The following is a 15,545-nucleotide window of genomic DNA, read 5'->3' as shown; positions in this document are numbered from 1 at the left end:
ATAGTGTGAGTTGCATCTACAGAAAACATGAAGTGCTGGAGAAAGATACCAGAGCAAGCTTTAAACAAGCTGAGATTTTGATATATTAGTATTATTATCTGGAGTACTAAGTTAGTGTGGTGATCATGTCACCAGTATCTATCTGAACTTATTCATTCAGAACTACTTCAGGTGTCACCTCCCAGCGCTTTATGCCATGCAAACATACCTTCAGAGTCTTAGCAGACCAAATCCCTAGCCACTGTATTCAAAAGCACATCTGTAACTTCTTTGCTTCCCCACATCCAACACTTTACCTTCAAGCATTTTAAAGGATCTGTTTTTTTTCCACTGTTGTTTTTCTTAAAACATTTTATCCAGTTCTTTGCAATCAGCATGGGCCAATACTTTCCAAAGCAGTTAATGCTTTTGCACACAGTGCAAGGCACTTTGAAAGAGCGTGATTTTCAGAAAGAGCCAGGCCTCCTTCTTCGGAATGACCGGCCTTGTAAGGTGCCACGAGTTAAAAGCCTTAGAGCTGAGCATCCAAAATTACTCTTCACTTTTGTAAATCTTGGCCACTTTGGCTTAACTCAGGATCTGTGCACGTGCGGTATTCAGTATCATGCAGGTGTCACTAAGCATCCTGCACCAGGCTGCCAGTCCTGAAGACATTCCAGCATTACAAAGAATAGCATTGACGCGACCGTACTGTAAACTACAGCTGTTCCCTTACGGTTCCTTTTTTTAAACTAGCTTGACCTGACCTTCTGACCCTTAGCTACATGTCTGCTTTTTCACCTGTGCACATCGACAGAGGCTCCGTGGATCCAGGAAGGAGAAGATGTATAAAGACAGCACTCGAGGGAGCCGCGTGGTGAAATCCAGCGCTTCGGTGGGAACTCGGTCCTGTAGGTGCTTGGCGCAGAACTTCTGCTGCGACAGGGAGCAGCGCTCCAGCAAGTCCCCCAGAATCCTCCGCCTCTGAGCATCCGTCCACTTGTCAAACTGAAAAAAAGGAGTTTCGGCCTCTGAGAAACCTGAAATTCAGCTTGTTAAAATAAAGCACACGTTTAAGGCAAGGCAACGTGTGTAAGCAGCAGCTTCTGGTGACTCATTCTAGGGCAAAGCGAGCACGTAGGAACTGGGAACAAATGGAGATGCTACATTAGAAGAAACACTGAAGCCATGTAACATATGATTTACAGTCCTCAAAGGATCCAGGATGGCCTAGTCCAGGAAACACTCATGCTCACAAGACTACTCCTGGGCTTAGTTCTGAGACTTGGCTTCACTCATGGACAGAAAGAGACTCAAATGTGTGGTTGTAGGATCAGGTCCCAAATCAGAATGAGTTCGCTGCCACTGCCTTGTCTATCCTGACACTTATGCGGCCCCCAACACTGCAGTATTTGAGTGCTTCACAATCTGTGATGAATTTATCCTCACAATCCCACTACAGAGGAGAGAAATATTATCCCCATTTCCTTCCAGAGAAGTGGAGCAAAGAGAGACTAAGGCTCTCTGCTGCCCATGGCTCCCAAGGAAAACCGGTGGCATAGCGGGGAGGCCACCTCGGCAGACAGCACAGGAACAGTGATCTTTCACGGCATTTCTATACTCGCGGCAAACATCCAAAGGGGAGGATTAAAGTGTTGGGACCTCACTGTGGGCAGAAATGAGCACTCAGGTGACCGCACAAGCACGTATCTCCTGCTACAACGGCAACAACACTACTGCACGGGGCAGAACGGGGCAGAGCTGCGTAAGCAGCCGCGGTGGCAACAGCTGGCGTTTAACTCGTGTTGATAGCAGCGGGCGGAAAGGGCCCCGTCAGCAGGACTCTCCTGGGAGGGGACCGACCTCGTCGCCGCAATCTGCGCGATCTGTCTCCAAACCTGCAAGAGCAGCGCTGGCTGCGAGGGCAGCGCGGAGCGCCAGCAGGGAGGACGTGGCAGAGGACCATGTCGTCTGGCAGGTGGGAGCAACGGGAATCCCCAGTGGGAGCTGCAGCTGGCGGAAACGCGGAGTTAAAGACGGCCTTCTGAAGCCAAAAGGTGGATTTGGGTGAAGCCCCGCTTCACCCTGCTTCCTCGTACAGCAAGAACAGCAGCTACCCAAACTCCTCTTCCTTGCGGAGGGAAAGCGCCTGAAGGCTTGTTTGGGAATGCTGCTTTCCCCTGGCTGTTTCTCTCTCAGGCACTGGCCATACCCATAACACACGACCATTTTCAGAAGCCAGCTCTGCACCACTAACAGCACGTTCTCCGCAGGTCAAATTCATTTAATGTTGCACATTTATTTCTGCATTTAACCTCAGGGGCGTTTGAACTCCTTATTTAAAGGTGACCTCCAAAAACTAAAAGTAAGGGGAAAAATGTACAGTTCTTCCAACATTTAGTTTTTTATTGTGGACAAATGATTTAAAGTTCATCGTCCTCCCTTCTCCTCTCCTCTCCCTTCAACACAACCAAATAGAAATTCAGACCTCTTTCTTCTCTGTTTCCCCCAAAAGATTCTATGGGCAAGCGAGGCACTGGCAGAATTATGGTTTAAAATATACTGTGCAGATGAAAGGTAATTGAGAAGAAAGTAACTTAATTCCAGATCTTTTTAAACAACTCTTAGTTTCTTTTTACCTGGATGTATTTAATTCCAGTACCTGAGAATAAATTATAAGAAGTAAATAACTCTCCTCCTTCTTGCAGACAACACTGCAAGACCTTCAAGCAAGGACAAGAAAGGGTGGAATTGGCATTCCTGACATGAAACAAGCCAAACAGAAGAAAGCTCCCAAATGTCCATGCCTTTTCGTACACAAACAGACAGGGAGTAGGGAATACACCCTTTCCCTCCCATTCCTACTTTGCATATAAATTTCACCTCTAATGGTGCTTAGCAGAGCACTAGGTAAAAACTGAAGCTGGACCTTTGGATTGAGGGCTTTAGAAACATGCACTCTGAGAAAACAAAATCAGACAAAGATGCACCGGGGGGACAGAGGAGGCTCTGCCTGCCCCCTTCCCAGCCTCGGCTCGATGCGAAAGGCTTTCTCTCTTACACAGACTCCCCATTCACCATCACAGCCGCATCCTCTCCTGATTCAAACAATGTGCAACCACCGATTTGCAAAGATCAGTTTCTGGAGCCAAGGGGGCAGCTGGCTTACTCTCGTCCACGCCAAGAGGTTAAGTGCACTGATCGAAGCAGATGCAGCTTCTCTTGCAAAAGAGCAGAATATCTGCTCCTCTTTAACTCTTCCCACTCTGCCACAGATTTTGCAGTAAAGCAATTCTTTCCAGCCTCCTCAGCCTGTGCTCCTGCTGCAAGGGAAACTCCATTTAAATCAGCGCCACGCACCAGCAGCATGGGAACACACAGCTGCTTCTCCACTGCATTCAGCAGCAGCCAAGTAGTTAAGCGGGCATAATTTGTCTCTTTTCCAGTATTAACAAGCATGTCCCCATCCCACATTTGGCTGCCTTTTTCCACAGTTCCTCCCCCTGCGTGTGATTACAGCAACCCAACCAGTCGGACCGGATTCCCCTTTTGAACATGCTGCACCTTCCCCGTCCGCAGCTAGCAGCATTTTTTCCTTTTCTGTATTTCCCCGAGCCCTGGAGAACAATGTCTCCCCAGGGACCGGATGACATAAGGCTGCGCTGGCTGTTGCGCTGGGGAATGCAACGCGCTCCGTCTGTATCAGTTTACAATTAATCCATGAGTGCACACACACAAATGACGCTGCCTGACACCAAGGGGAGAGCCTGGGACCTTGGCACCCAAGCAGAGAAGCTCTGTTGCTCAACCTAAAGAGGCCCCTCAGCTATAGGAGACAGGTTCTTTTACTGATTTGAAGTAGCTGCTGAAATGGGCCATAATCCTCCTCTCCAAGCCAGCACGCTGACACGAGTTCACAGGGTTAAAATCACATGCGAGCATCTCTGTGCTCTGTAAATGTAGAATTGAATTTTCTGGTCAATAAAGAGGTTTTGTGACATATTAACGCACACAGTGGCTTGCAAGGAGATAGAGGAGGTTAATATAGGCAGAAGCAGACCTTCCCTTCCTCCCCAGCCATCTTCTCTCAATCCTGACGCAGGGGATTTGTCCCAGGCTCGTGGCGTGGGTGAGAGAGAAGGGGTGAAGCAGACAGGCACCTGGTCTCCTTAAGGTACAGTAATCCACCGAACAAAATCTGAAACTGCACTGGAACCAAGCAGCTCCTTGTCAGGAACTTGCAACTTGCCCTTAGGATCTGTTCTTTTTTGCTTTCATCATTGTACTTAAACAAAGTCCGCAATTAACCCTGAAATTTTGGAAGAGGAGACTTCTGGGAAGACTGCTGAGGAACGCCCCAGCCTGGCGACATGGAGCAGCACCCGTGAGCAGGAGCTGCTGCTTCTGCAGCTTGGCACCTAGCGTAGGGTCAGCTCCTGGGTGAGGAGGTGTCTCCAGGTGGGGGTCTGGGGGACTAGGGATGGGGTTCAGCTGCCTGGGGTATCCTGCACAGCCTACAGCTGCTACTCCAAGGGTGACAGTCATCCGCAAGCCCTGCATCGTATCTGCAGCCCCATACAAATGCCTCAGCTACCTCAGGACAAATGGCCCTAGGTGTCTACATCTGTATTACCTGCTGCACATTTAGCAAGGTCCCTGTCCAAGGCTAATGTCCGAGTAGCATCTGAACAACATCTGGAAGCATGCTAGCGGCCCAGGCCAAAATCGTGCCAGGGAACGCACTAACAATTTCATGGAGTGGATGAGCAAGTTCTCGTACCTAGGAATGCTCACAGATGCTGTACAAATTACTAGCACAGATGTAGCCCACAGGGTGAGCTGAATCACTATCTGAGCTCCCCTGACTTGTCTAGACCTCATTTGGTTATAACGGGAGCTGAGACACTCAAATCACCTGGAGACACTTAAGCTTAGGTGTCTTAATCTGCAAATTCAATCCCAGCCTCATTGTCAATTTATTCATCTGGGTGTCGGCATGATAGCAGGGAGCATTAGGGTGGAGCAAAATGTTTTCATGTTTTTTAAATTAATGGGAGGAGTTTTTAGCTTGCAGTGTTGAGGACATGGCAGAAAGTGAAGCTGAAAGGGAGCGTGTGAAGGCACCTGCCTGGGGTGCAATGTAGAATAGCAGGAAATAAAACAGGAAAATTGAAAGAAAAATGTTAACACTTTCCCAGTTTAACCACCAAAAAGGTTTAATCTGAAAAACAGCAGTGCAATTTGTCTTTTGCATGTATCTGCAAATGCATGCAGTAGGATCGTAGCCTGCAAATACTCGTACATGGGAAGAGCCTTGCAAGAAAGGCTGGCTGCTCTCGCTAAACACTGCTGCTGTTTCCTCTTTGTGCAGCAATAATACCTTGCTGGGTTCATGGCAAGTTCAAAATTTTAGTGCATCCCTTCACACCTCTTGAATACTGCAGGTGACAGCACAGCCAGCCCCACATCCTTGGGGCTGTTCAGCAGCACGGAAACAGGGAAAAGAAATCCCTTCAGGCCCGCTAGTTCATCGCTTCTCAGCCTGCGTTTTATGGACCGCAGTAGCCTGAGAGATATCAGTGACATTCTGTGAAATGATTGCAAAAAATAACTAAATGAAAACAGAGTCCGGAATGCATGCAAATAAAATCAGGGGTAATAAAATAAAAAAAAAAGAACATCCAAAGTTTAATCTAATATTTATTTGGCTGTAAAGGAAAACCACTGTGGCAATGCTGCTCAAGGCAATCTGTTCTGCTTTCCCAGAAGGCTAAATGGTCCTTCAGTTTGAAAAGGTTGAGAAACACCGAGCTAGTTCATCTCCTGCCGCAAGGCAGGATCTACTCTACCTAAACCTTCCTGACAAGCGTTTGTCTAACCTGTTCTCCAAAGACTTCAGCGATGGAAATTCCACCTCTAAGCCCTAGGCAAGCTACTCCAGCAGTGAGCTATCTGTACCATTAGATTTTCCTGACGTCTAAATTAGATCTCCATAACTGCAATTCGAGGCCTTGACTTCTTGTCCCATCCAATGTGAATGCGGAGATGAGATTATCCCTTCCTTTTTTCAAACAACTTCTATGTGTTATTTGAAGGATGTTATCACATCTCTTCTCTGTCTTCCCTAGAGCAAACAGATCACATCCAAATTTTCTAGACCTGAGACTGTTCTCACCTACAACTTGTTCCCTGAGGTATCTCCAACTGGTCCTCAGCTTTCCTGAAATGCAGTGACCCGAACTGGGGACAGCTCTGCCTTTCAGACAGCCCTTTAAGATATTTACCTTTATTACAATTATAAGACACTGTCAGCTCATAGTTGGTTTGTGATCCACCATAATTCCCAGTGATTTTTTTCGTAGAACTGCTGCATACTTGGGCTTTCTCATTTCTGCAGTTTTTGTAATGGTCATTCTTACATGCAGCACTTTTCACTCGTCCTTATCAAACTGCATCCTATTTTTGGCAGATTTGGGGCATTCTGATTTCTAATCTCCAAAGTTCGTGAAGTTCCCTCCAAGCATGGTATCATCTGCAAACAAATATGTACTTTCCATTCCATTGTCCAAATACTAGTTAAAACATGGATCAGTTCTGGATTTAGAAGAGACTTCAGCCTTCCAGCCTACAATCATTTATGACCACACTGAATATGGGTTCCCATATTCAAACCCACCTTCCAGCAGCTTCATCTAGTCCATACTTCCTGAGAGCACTAGGAGAGGACCGTGTGAATCAATAGAAGAAGTCCTGCTAAGGGCACTGTGATTTCTTGACACATTTTCTCCCAAACTGAAACTGCTCTAGCCTCTCATACCACGTACCATCATGCCACAGGCTGCGAAGGCAGTAAGAGCAGCTTTTGTGCTTTCCTCACCCTTTTCATTGGTATGATGGACGTCAGAAGTACAAGAAAAATTAGCTCTAAAGGAGCATGATGAGAGCTACAGTCTAGTGTCATAGGTAGGGTCAAGCATTTAACCTTTCAGAAAATGATTCAGCACTCTTATGTTGGGGGGAGGGTTCATTTCCAGATTTTTCCTCTTTCACTGGGGGTTCCAATTAACACATATTAGCACTTTTGCCACCATATATCTCAATGGCATTTTAAAACACCCAGCAATTTTCAAGTTGGTTTTTAGATCTCTCAGTTACAGACTATCATGCTAAAAAGTGCTTTTTGAACAATAATCATTCAATTATTTTGTTTTCTTGGTTTCCTTGAAGTTCCTTATTATCCAAATGCATGCAAGTGAACAAATTATGGAAAGCATATTTCCGGTAAAGATGAATAATCCTTATGAGCTTAAAATCAAAATACTCATCCTTACAAACCATCTCACATGCAAAAGATTTCCACACGAGTGAGCTATTAAGCATAAAGAATAAGTATCACTGTTCAAACAGACTTACTGTGCAAATACTCTTTATCAAAGAGTGCAGACAAGGAGCATCATTTCTATATTTCTATTTAGCTTGTATATGATATGTGACCATGTACCCACTTCTTTGCTTCCATTTTTAAAGATGTGCATTTACTGCAATAAGCTCCCTGAGTACGTATTCTTGTTTGCATAGGAGGCAAAGCAGATGTGCTTTCCCACAATCACCTTTAAATGTATTTTGCTTCATAAAAGAGAAAGGACAACGTGATATTTAAGCTGTGAGTTTAGGACTACAGCAAATGGTGTACCATTGTGCACTCTGTCATCAGCTTCCTGGGTAGGTCACTTAAGGTTATATTCCTTTAAATCAGTGAGCTATAACTCCCTTCATAGGCTATGGAAAGAAACAGGCATCTCTAGAGACCCATTCTTTCATCCTACAGTAAGTGAGATGAATTACCCTCTGGAAGTACTGCTTTCTCTCTGTTGACTGTACAAGGAGTCTGTTACAGCCAGACCAGCCAGGCTTAGATATCTGTGCTCCAGACATTCATATCTGGCTGGAGGAACCCTGTCCTGAATGCCTAACCTGCAGTCATTTGTGGTTGGGTTAGACAAATCCTATCTTAAGTCTTTCTGTGCCTCAAGTTTTCATCTGCAAAACAGGGTAACGGCACTTTCCTGTCTCATGTGGGAGCTGTGAATATAATGACAGAAAGAGATTGTGAGGTGTTCAGTTAGTACAGTATTAGGAGCCATATGTGTGCACTTGGTAGATAATATGTCTATTACTAGTTTTTAAAAGTTGCTAGCAGGTGATGGCTGTACCTAAACATCCAGCATCCTCTTTGAAGACTTCACAGACTTTTCACAGGGCTTCTTATCCCATTTCAAATCATTCTGAAAATGGAATATGATTTCCCAAGTTCAGAACTTACAGAATGCGGACACAGAGGGAATTATACCTTTACCTTCCTCAGAAGTAGAGCAGTTACAGTTCACTTTCACATTTACGTCAGTTAAATGAGTCCCCTTTTTTCAAAACAGGGTATGTTTCCCTTCACAGCTCAGAAACCCATGTATTTAAATGTATTTAAATATATATTTAAAGAGAAAAGGTTACCCATTTTCCAAGCAGGGCTCTTCTTTCTTCGAATACCTATAAAAACATATACACACAAATAAAATTGAATACTTAAAGGAGATTCAATATGAAGAAAAAAATCCAGTTTTAAAAACAATCTCTGCAACCTATAAAGAATAAACAGAAGCACAGAATAGTTGAGGTTGAAAGGGACTCAGTCCAAACTCCCTGCTCAAAGCAAAGTCAAGTAAAGCAGGTTGCTCAGGGCTGTGTCCAGCTGAATGTTGAATATCTCCAAGGATGCAGACTCCACAACCTCTCTGGGCAACCTGTTCTAGGGTTTGACCACCCTCCCTGTAGAAAACAGGGTTTTTTTATGCTTAAATGGAATTTCATGTATTTCAGTTTGTGGCCTTTGCCTCTTGTCCTTTCACTGGCTGTTACCAGGAAGTCTGGCTCCATCTTCTTTCCTCCCTCCCATCAGGTGCACACTGATGCACCTTGATGAGATGCACATTGATAAGATCCTCCCTGAGCCTTCTCTTCCCCAGGCTGAACAATCCCAGTCTCTCATCCTCTGCCTGTATGTCAGATTCTCCAATCCCTTAATCATCTTTGTTGCCCTGTGCTGGACTTGCTTCACATATTTCTTAAACTGGAGAGCCCAATGCCAGTGAGGATGCTATGGGAGACAGTGTCGAAGGCCTTACTAAAGTCAAGATAAAAATCCACGGCTCTCCTCTCATCCATCGAGCCAGTCATCTCATCATAGAAGGCTATCAGGTTGATCAAGCATGATTTCCCCTTCATAAATCCATGCTGACTAGTCCCAATCACCCTCTTGTCCTTAATATGTTCAGAAATGGTTTCCAGGATTATTTGTTCCATCACCTTCCCAGGGATCAAGGTGAAGCTGACCACCCTGTAGTTCCCCAGATCCTCCTTCTTGCCATTCTTGAAGATCACAGAATTACAGAATGGTTGAGGTTGGCAGGGTCCTCTGGAGATCATCTGGGCCAACCTCCCTGATCAAGCAGGATCACCTACAGCACATTGCACAGGATTGTGTCCAGATGGCTTCTGAATACCTCCAAGGAAGGAGACTCCACAACCTCTCTGGGCAACCTGCTCCAGTGCTCTGTCACCCTCACAGTGAAGAAGTTTTTCCTCATGTTCAGATGGAACTGTCTGTGTTTCAGTTTGTGCCCGTTGCCTCACGTCCTGTTGCTGGGCACCACTGAGAAGAGTCTGGCTCCATCCTCTTGACACCTTCCCTTCAGATACTTAGACAGATTGACAAGATCCCCCCTCAGCCTTCTCTTCTCCAGGCTGAACAGTCCCAGCTCTCTCAGCCTTTCCTCCTACGACCAGACGCTCCAGCGCCTTCATCCTCTTAGTAGCCCTCCGCTGGACTCGCTCCAGTAGCTCCATGTCTCTCTTGTATTGGGGAGTCCAGAACAGGACACAGCACTCCAGATGGGGCCTCACCAGGGCTGAGTAGAGGGGGAGGATCTCCTCCCTCGACCTGCTGGCAACACCTCCTAACACAGCCCAGGATACCATTGGCCTTCTTTGCCACAAGGGCACCTTGCTGGCTCATGGTTAACTTGGTATCCACCAGGACCCCCAGGTCCTTCTCCGCAGAGCTGCTTTCCAGCAGGTCAACCCCCAACCTGTCCTGGTGCATGGAGTTATTCCTCCCTAGGTGAAGGACTTCGCCCTTCCCTTTATTGAACTCTATGAGGTTCCTCTCTGCCCACCTCTCCAGCCTGTCCAGGTCTCTCTGAATGGCAGCACAGCCCTCTGGCGTATCGGCCACTCCTCCCAGTTTTGTATCATCAGCAAACTTGCTGAGGGTGCACTCTGTCCCTTCATCCAGGTCATTGATGAAGAAGTTGGGTCCAGTATTGACCCCTGGGGGACACCGCTAGCTACAGGCCTCCAACTAGACTTTGCACCACTGTTCACAACTCTCTGAGCTCTGCCATTCAGCCAGTTCTCAATCCACCTCACTGTCCACTCATCTAGCCCACACTTCCTGAGCTTGTCTATGAGGATGTTATGGGAGACAGTGTTGAAAGCCTTGCTGAAGTCTAGGTAGACAACATCCACTGCTCTCCCCTCATCTACCCAGCCAGTCATTCCATCATAGAAGGCTATCAGATTGGTTAGGCATGATTTCCCCTTGGTGAAGCCATGCTGACTAATCCTCATCACCACCTTCTTTTCCTCCACATGCTTGGAGATGGCCTCCAGGATGAGCTGCTCCATCACCTTTCCAGGGATGCAGGGGAGGCTGACTGGCCTGTAGTTCCCTGGGTCCTCCTTCTTGCCCTTTTTGAAGACTGGGGTGACCTTGGCTTTCTTCCAGTCTTCAGGCACCTCTCCTGTTCTCCATGACCTTTCAAAGATGATGGAGAGTGGCTTAGCAATGACATCCACCAGCTCCCTCAGCACTCGTGGGTGCATCCCATCAGGGCCCATGGATTTGTGGGTTTCAAGTTTGCTTAAATGATCTCTAACCTGATCCTCCTGCACCAAGGGAAAGTCTTCCTTTCTCCAGACTTTCTCTCTTGCCTCCAGGGTCTGGGGTTCCTGAGGGCTGGCCTGAGCAGTAAAGACTGAAGCAAAGAAGGCATTCAGTAACTCTACCTTCTCTGCATCCTTCGTCACCAGGGCACCCACCCCATTCAGCAAAGGGCCCACATTTTCCCTAGTCTTCCTCTTGCTACTGATGTATTTGAAGAAGCCCTTCTTGCTGTCCTTGACATCTCTAGCCAGACTTAATTCCAAATGGGCCTTAGCCTTCCTCATCACATCCCTGCATACTCTGACAACGTTCCTATATTCCTCCCAAGTGGCCTGTCCCCCTTTCCACTTTCTGTATACTTCCTTCTTCTGGTTGAGTTTTGCCAGGAGCTCCTTGCTCATCCATGCAGCTCTCCTACCTCCTTTGCTTGACTTCCTACTCATAGGGATGCACCGCTCTTGAGCCTGGGGGAGGTGATGTTCGAATATTAACCAGCTCTCTTGAATGCCCCTTCCTTCTAGGGCCCTCACCCATGGGATTCCTCCAAGTAGGTCCCTGAAGAGGCCAAAGTTTGCTCTCCTGAAGTCTAGGGTTGCGATCCTACTTAGTGCCCTGCTGCCTCCTCGCAGGATCCTGAACTCCACCATCTCATGGTCACTGCATCCAAGGCTGCCCCCGATCTTCACATCTCCAACCAGTCCTTCTTTGTTTGTTAGTATGAGGTCCAGCAGCACACCTCTCCTTGTTGGCTCCTCCACCACCTGTGTCAAGAAGTTGTCACCAATGCTCTGCAGGAACCTCCGGGACTGTTTGTGCCTAGCTGTGTTGTCTTTCCAGCAGATATCAGGGTGGTTGAAGTCCCCCATGAGAACCAGGGCCTGGGATCGTGAGGCTACTTCCAGCTGTCTGTAGAAGGCCTCATCGACTTCCTCATCCTGATCAGGTGGCCTGTAGTAAACACCCACAACAGTGTCACCCATGCTAGCCTGCCCTTTGATCCTTACCCATAAGCTCTCGACTTGCTCTTCATCCACCCCTAGGCACAGCTCAATACATTCCCATTGCTCTCTCACCTAAAGAGCAACTCCACCACCTCGCTTTCCTGGCCTGTCTTTCCTAAAAAGCACATAGCCATCCATGACAGCGCTCCAGTCATGCGAGCTGTCCCACCATGTCTCTGTAATGGCAATGAGATCAGGGCCCTGCGACCGCACACACACCTCTAGTTCTTCCTGTTTGTTCCCCATGCTGCGTGCATTGGTGTACAGGCATTTCAGAGAGGTGATCGAGCATGCAGGTTTCCCAGGAGGCATACAAGAGGATCCTCCATAGCCACATCCCATGCGCACTTCCCTGGCTGCATTCACCTGCTGGAGGTGTCCCGACTTGAGCTGTCTTTTGCCAACTACCCTGGCACTATAACTCTCCCCTTCCCCCATCTTTCCTAGTTTAAAGCCCTCCTTACCAGGTTGGCCAACCTGTTGGCAAAGACACATGTGCCCCGCCTCGTGAGGTGGATCCCATCTCTCACCATCAGTTGTCGATCTTCAAACAGGGTCCCATGGTCATAGAAACCAAAGCCCTGTTGCCAACACCAGTGGCGCAGCCAGTTATTTGCTTGGAATATCCAAGATAGGAGTGACATTTGCTTTCTTACAGTCTTCAGAAGCCCCCCTGCCCTGATTGCCATGACCTTTCAAAGGCTATTGAGAGCGGTCTTGTAAGGACGTTGGCTGGCTCTCTCAGCACTAATGGGCTCATCCCATCAGGTCCCATGGACTTGTGTATGTCCAGTTTGTTTAAATGTTCCTTAACCTGATCCTCCCCACCAAGGGTAGGTCTTCCTTGCTCCAGACTTTCCCACTGGTCTCAGGGACCAGGGATTGCTGAAGGCCAGTCTTACCAGTAAAGACCAAGGCAAAGAAGGTACTGAGAACCTTGGTGTTTTCTGCATCCTTTTTCACCAGGTCCCCTGCCCCATTCAGCAGAGGGCCCACATTTTCACTAGTCTTTATTTTGCTGCTGATATAGCTATAGAAGTCATTCTGGCCTTCATGTTCATTGCCTGATTCCAACTCCAGACAGGCTTTGGCTTTCCTAACCCCATTCCTGCACACTCAGTCAGTGTCTCTATACTCCTCCTGGGTCACCTGTCCCTGCTTCCATCTGTTGCATGCTTCCTTTTTCATGTCTGAGTTTTGTCAGGAGCTCCTTGTTCATCCATGCAGGCCTCATGCCACTCTTGCTTGACTGCCTGATCACTGTGATGGACCATTCTTGAGCTCGGAGGAGGCGATCCTTGAAAATCAACCAGCTCTCCTGGGCCCCTCTTTTCTCCAGGACAGTGTCCCACGGGATTCTTCCAAGCAGATCCCTGAATAGATGAAAGTCTGCTCTCCTGAAGCCCACTGTTGTGATTCTGCTTTTTGTCTTGTTCCCTCTTCTCAGGATCCTGAACTACACCATCTCATGGTCACTGCAGCCAAGGTTGCCTCCGACCTTCACATTCCAAGCCAGTTCTTCTTTGTTCGTAAGTATTAGGTCCAGCAGAGCACCTTCCCTCGTTGGCCTCTTGATCACCTGTGTCAGGAAGTTATCAATCATCAATGCACTCCAGAAACCTCATGGATTACTTGTGTCCTGCTGTGTTGCCCTTCCAGCAGATATCAGGGTGGTTAAAGTCCCTCATGAGGACCAGGGCCTGTGAACATGAGGCTTCTTCCGGTGGTCTGAAGGAGGCCTCATCTACTTCTTCCTTACCTTCTTCAATTCTACAGTCTAGTTCCTGTGGAAAGACCCTTTCACTGAAGCAGATTCCCTGAAGTTCAAGGGCTACATTTACATAACTGTGAAGAAGAGCTCTGAGGACCAGCTCCAATGTGCTGCCTTTCTTGTTCACCTCCTTCCTCTGCAGCTGCTGCACAGACAACGGGCCAACAGCTCATCCCAACACTTCACTCTCCTGGTCATCCTGTGACATGTTGTGTCTCATGTGCTTTGATGATACCAGAGACTGGGCTTCCCAGCTTTTTATTTTAGAAATTTCAGTTCTCCTGAGCTGGGCACATCCAGTGACTGAAAGCTCCTAGAACAGATACAGTGTGGGCAGCTATCATACAGCCCCATCAACGGCTGCAGTCTTAATGGAGCTAGATTGTTAGGGATGAGAGAGTAGGATTAGTCTTTGTGGCTCTGCTGTCACTGTCCACTTTGCAGTGACAACCAATAAGAAGTATGATCAGTGTCAAAATGCAGCAGAGGATTTGTGACGTGGACCTTTATCCATGTGGAGCTAGGCCTGAAGGCACTAGCACGTGACTTTCCACTACCACAAAACTGCCTTCTACACTCAGGATTGTGACCTGGGAAGTTAGGAAATGGTGTAGATGTTTTTTCCAGAAGACAGATCAAAGAGGAAAAAGCCCAGCTTATAACTGCACATAAAAACAGCTATTAACTACAACTAGGAAAACATGGTTAATCATTATGAACTCCAAACATGATATTGCTTTGACAGCCTGCAAAGAAGGTCCCCGCAGAGAAAGACATTATCAGTGCTGACGTCTGGTATAGCAGTTGTCAGTGTTAGCTCTGTCTCTCTCAGCAGGAGTGTCTCTTGTGAGGGGTGGAAAATGACATTTCTTTTATTTGTATGTTGACAGTTATTATTTGCTTTATTTGCATGTGGGACACTTGGCAAAGTAAAAAAGCCCTCTAACAAGCTTTGTATTGGCTGAACTTGGAAAGGATTTGCCACAAGCAAGTGATGAATAGCCAAAGATCTAAGTTTTGGGTTAGATAATTCAAGTGAAACAGGGAGCTATTTATATAACTGAAAGCAATGTTAATGGTCTTTGATCAAAGAAAGACGCCTATTTGCTTTTGGCATTCTTGGAGATATATCTGAGCCAACTCTGTCAGAAGGTTCTGCTTACTGCAGGCACTTGGAAGCATTAACTAGTGAGAGAATGGCCCAAAATTGGTATAATCATCCACTACCTTCATCAAGCCCATGTTTACTGTTCTCCCCTCCAAGGCCTTGGAATTAAATCCATACTGTACCTAAGTTAGCTTGGGCCTAAGGCCTAGGTTGCTCCTGAGACCTGCCATCTCACATTCATTTCTTTAGGGGTTTTAAATAAGGTCAAGTTCAAGTCTGCTTGGCAAATCCCTCTAGTCCTTGCAACAAATGCCACTGGGGGCTCTTCTACCCCACTACCAAACCGCTGTCTAGCAGGAGGTAAACTGTCTCTCAGCATCCAATCCTTTGCTAAAGGCAGCACGGCCCCACGGTCAGCAGAACTGACACTGAAGTCTGCTCAGTTTTGCTAAGGGTGAGCAGGCTGCTCTGTTCCCTAACTTTACTTCATCCTTAGCTGTAGCACAACTTTGGCATATTTCTGACTCCAGCTTTGTTTTTCTGACTTTTGCTTCATGAACCCTGCATAATTTGAGGTTTTCCAATTCTGTCTTCTTGACTTTGGTCTGTCCCTGATAGTGATCCTGGCCCTAAAACTAGCATGGCTGCCCATGTCCCAGCAGTAACACCCCAGATGGTCTTTTCTGC

The 15,545-nt window shown here is 47.0% G+C and overlaps 1 protein-coding gene across 1 annotated transcript in view; it reads right to left on the bottom strand.

The window, feature by feature from the left end:
- Window positions 1-15,545, bottom strand: part of FBXO16 (F-box protein 16) — a 37,471-nt gene that overhangs the window by 14,270 nt on the left and 7,656 nt on the right. The window contains exons 3-4 of the mRNA XM_067294869.1: window positions 8,488-8,523; window positions 781-987 (exon numbers count right to left, since the gene is read on the bottom strand). Of these exons, the coding sequence (XP_067150970.1) occupies window positions 781-987; window positions 8,488-8,523 (243 nt within the window). The remainder of the gene's footprint in view (window positions 1-780; window positions 988-8,487; window positions 8,524-15,545) is intronic.

This window comes from Apteryx mantelli, chromosome 3 (assembly GCF_036417845.1).
Source record: "Apteryx mantelli isolate bAptMan1 chromosome 3, bAptMan1.hap1, whole genome shotgun sequence".
NCBI classification, from domain to species: domain Eukaryota; kingdom Metazoa; phylum Chordata; class Aves; order Apterygiformes; family Apterygidae; genus Apteryx; species Apteryx mantelli.
Note: the sequence above shows the minus strand (reverse complement) of the source record. Positions and strands in the feature narration are given on the sequence as shown.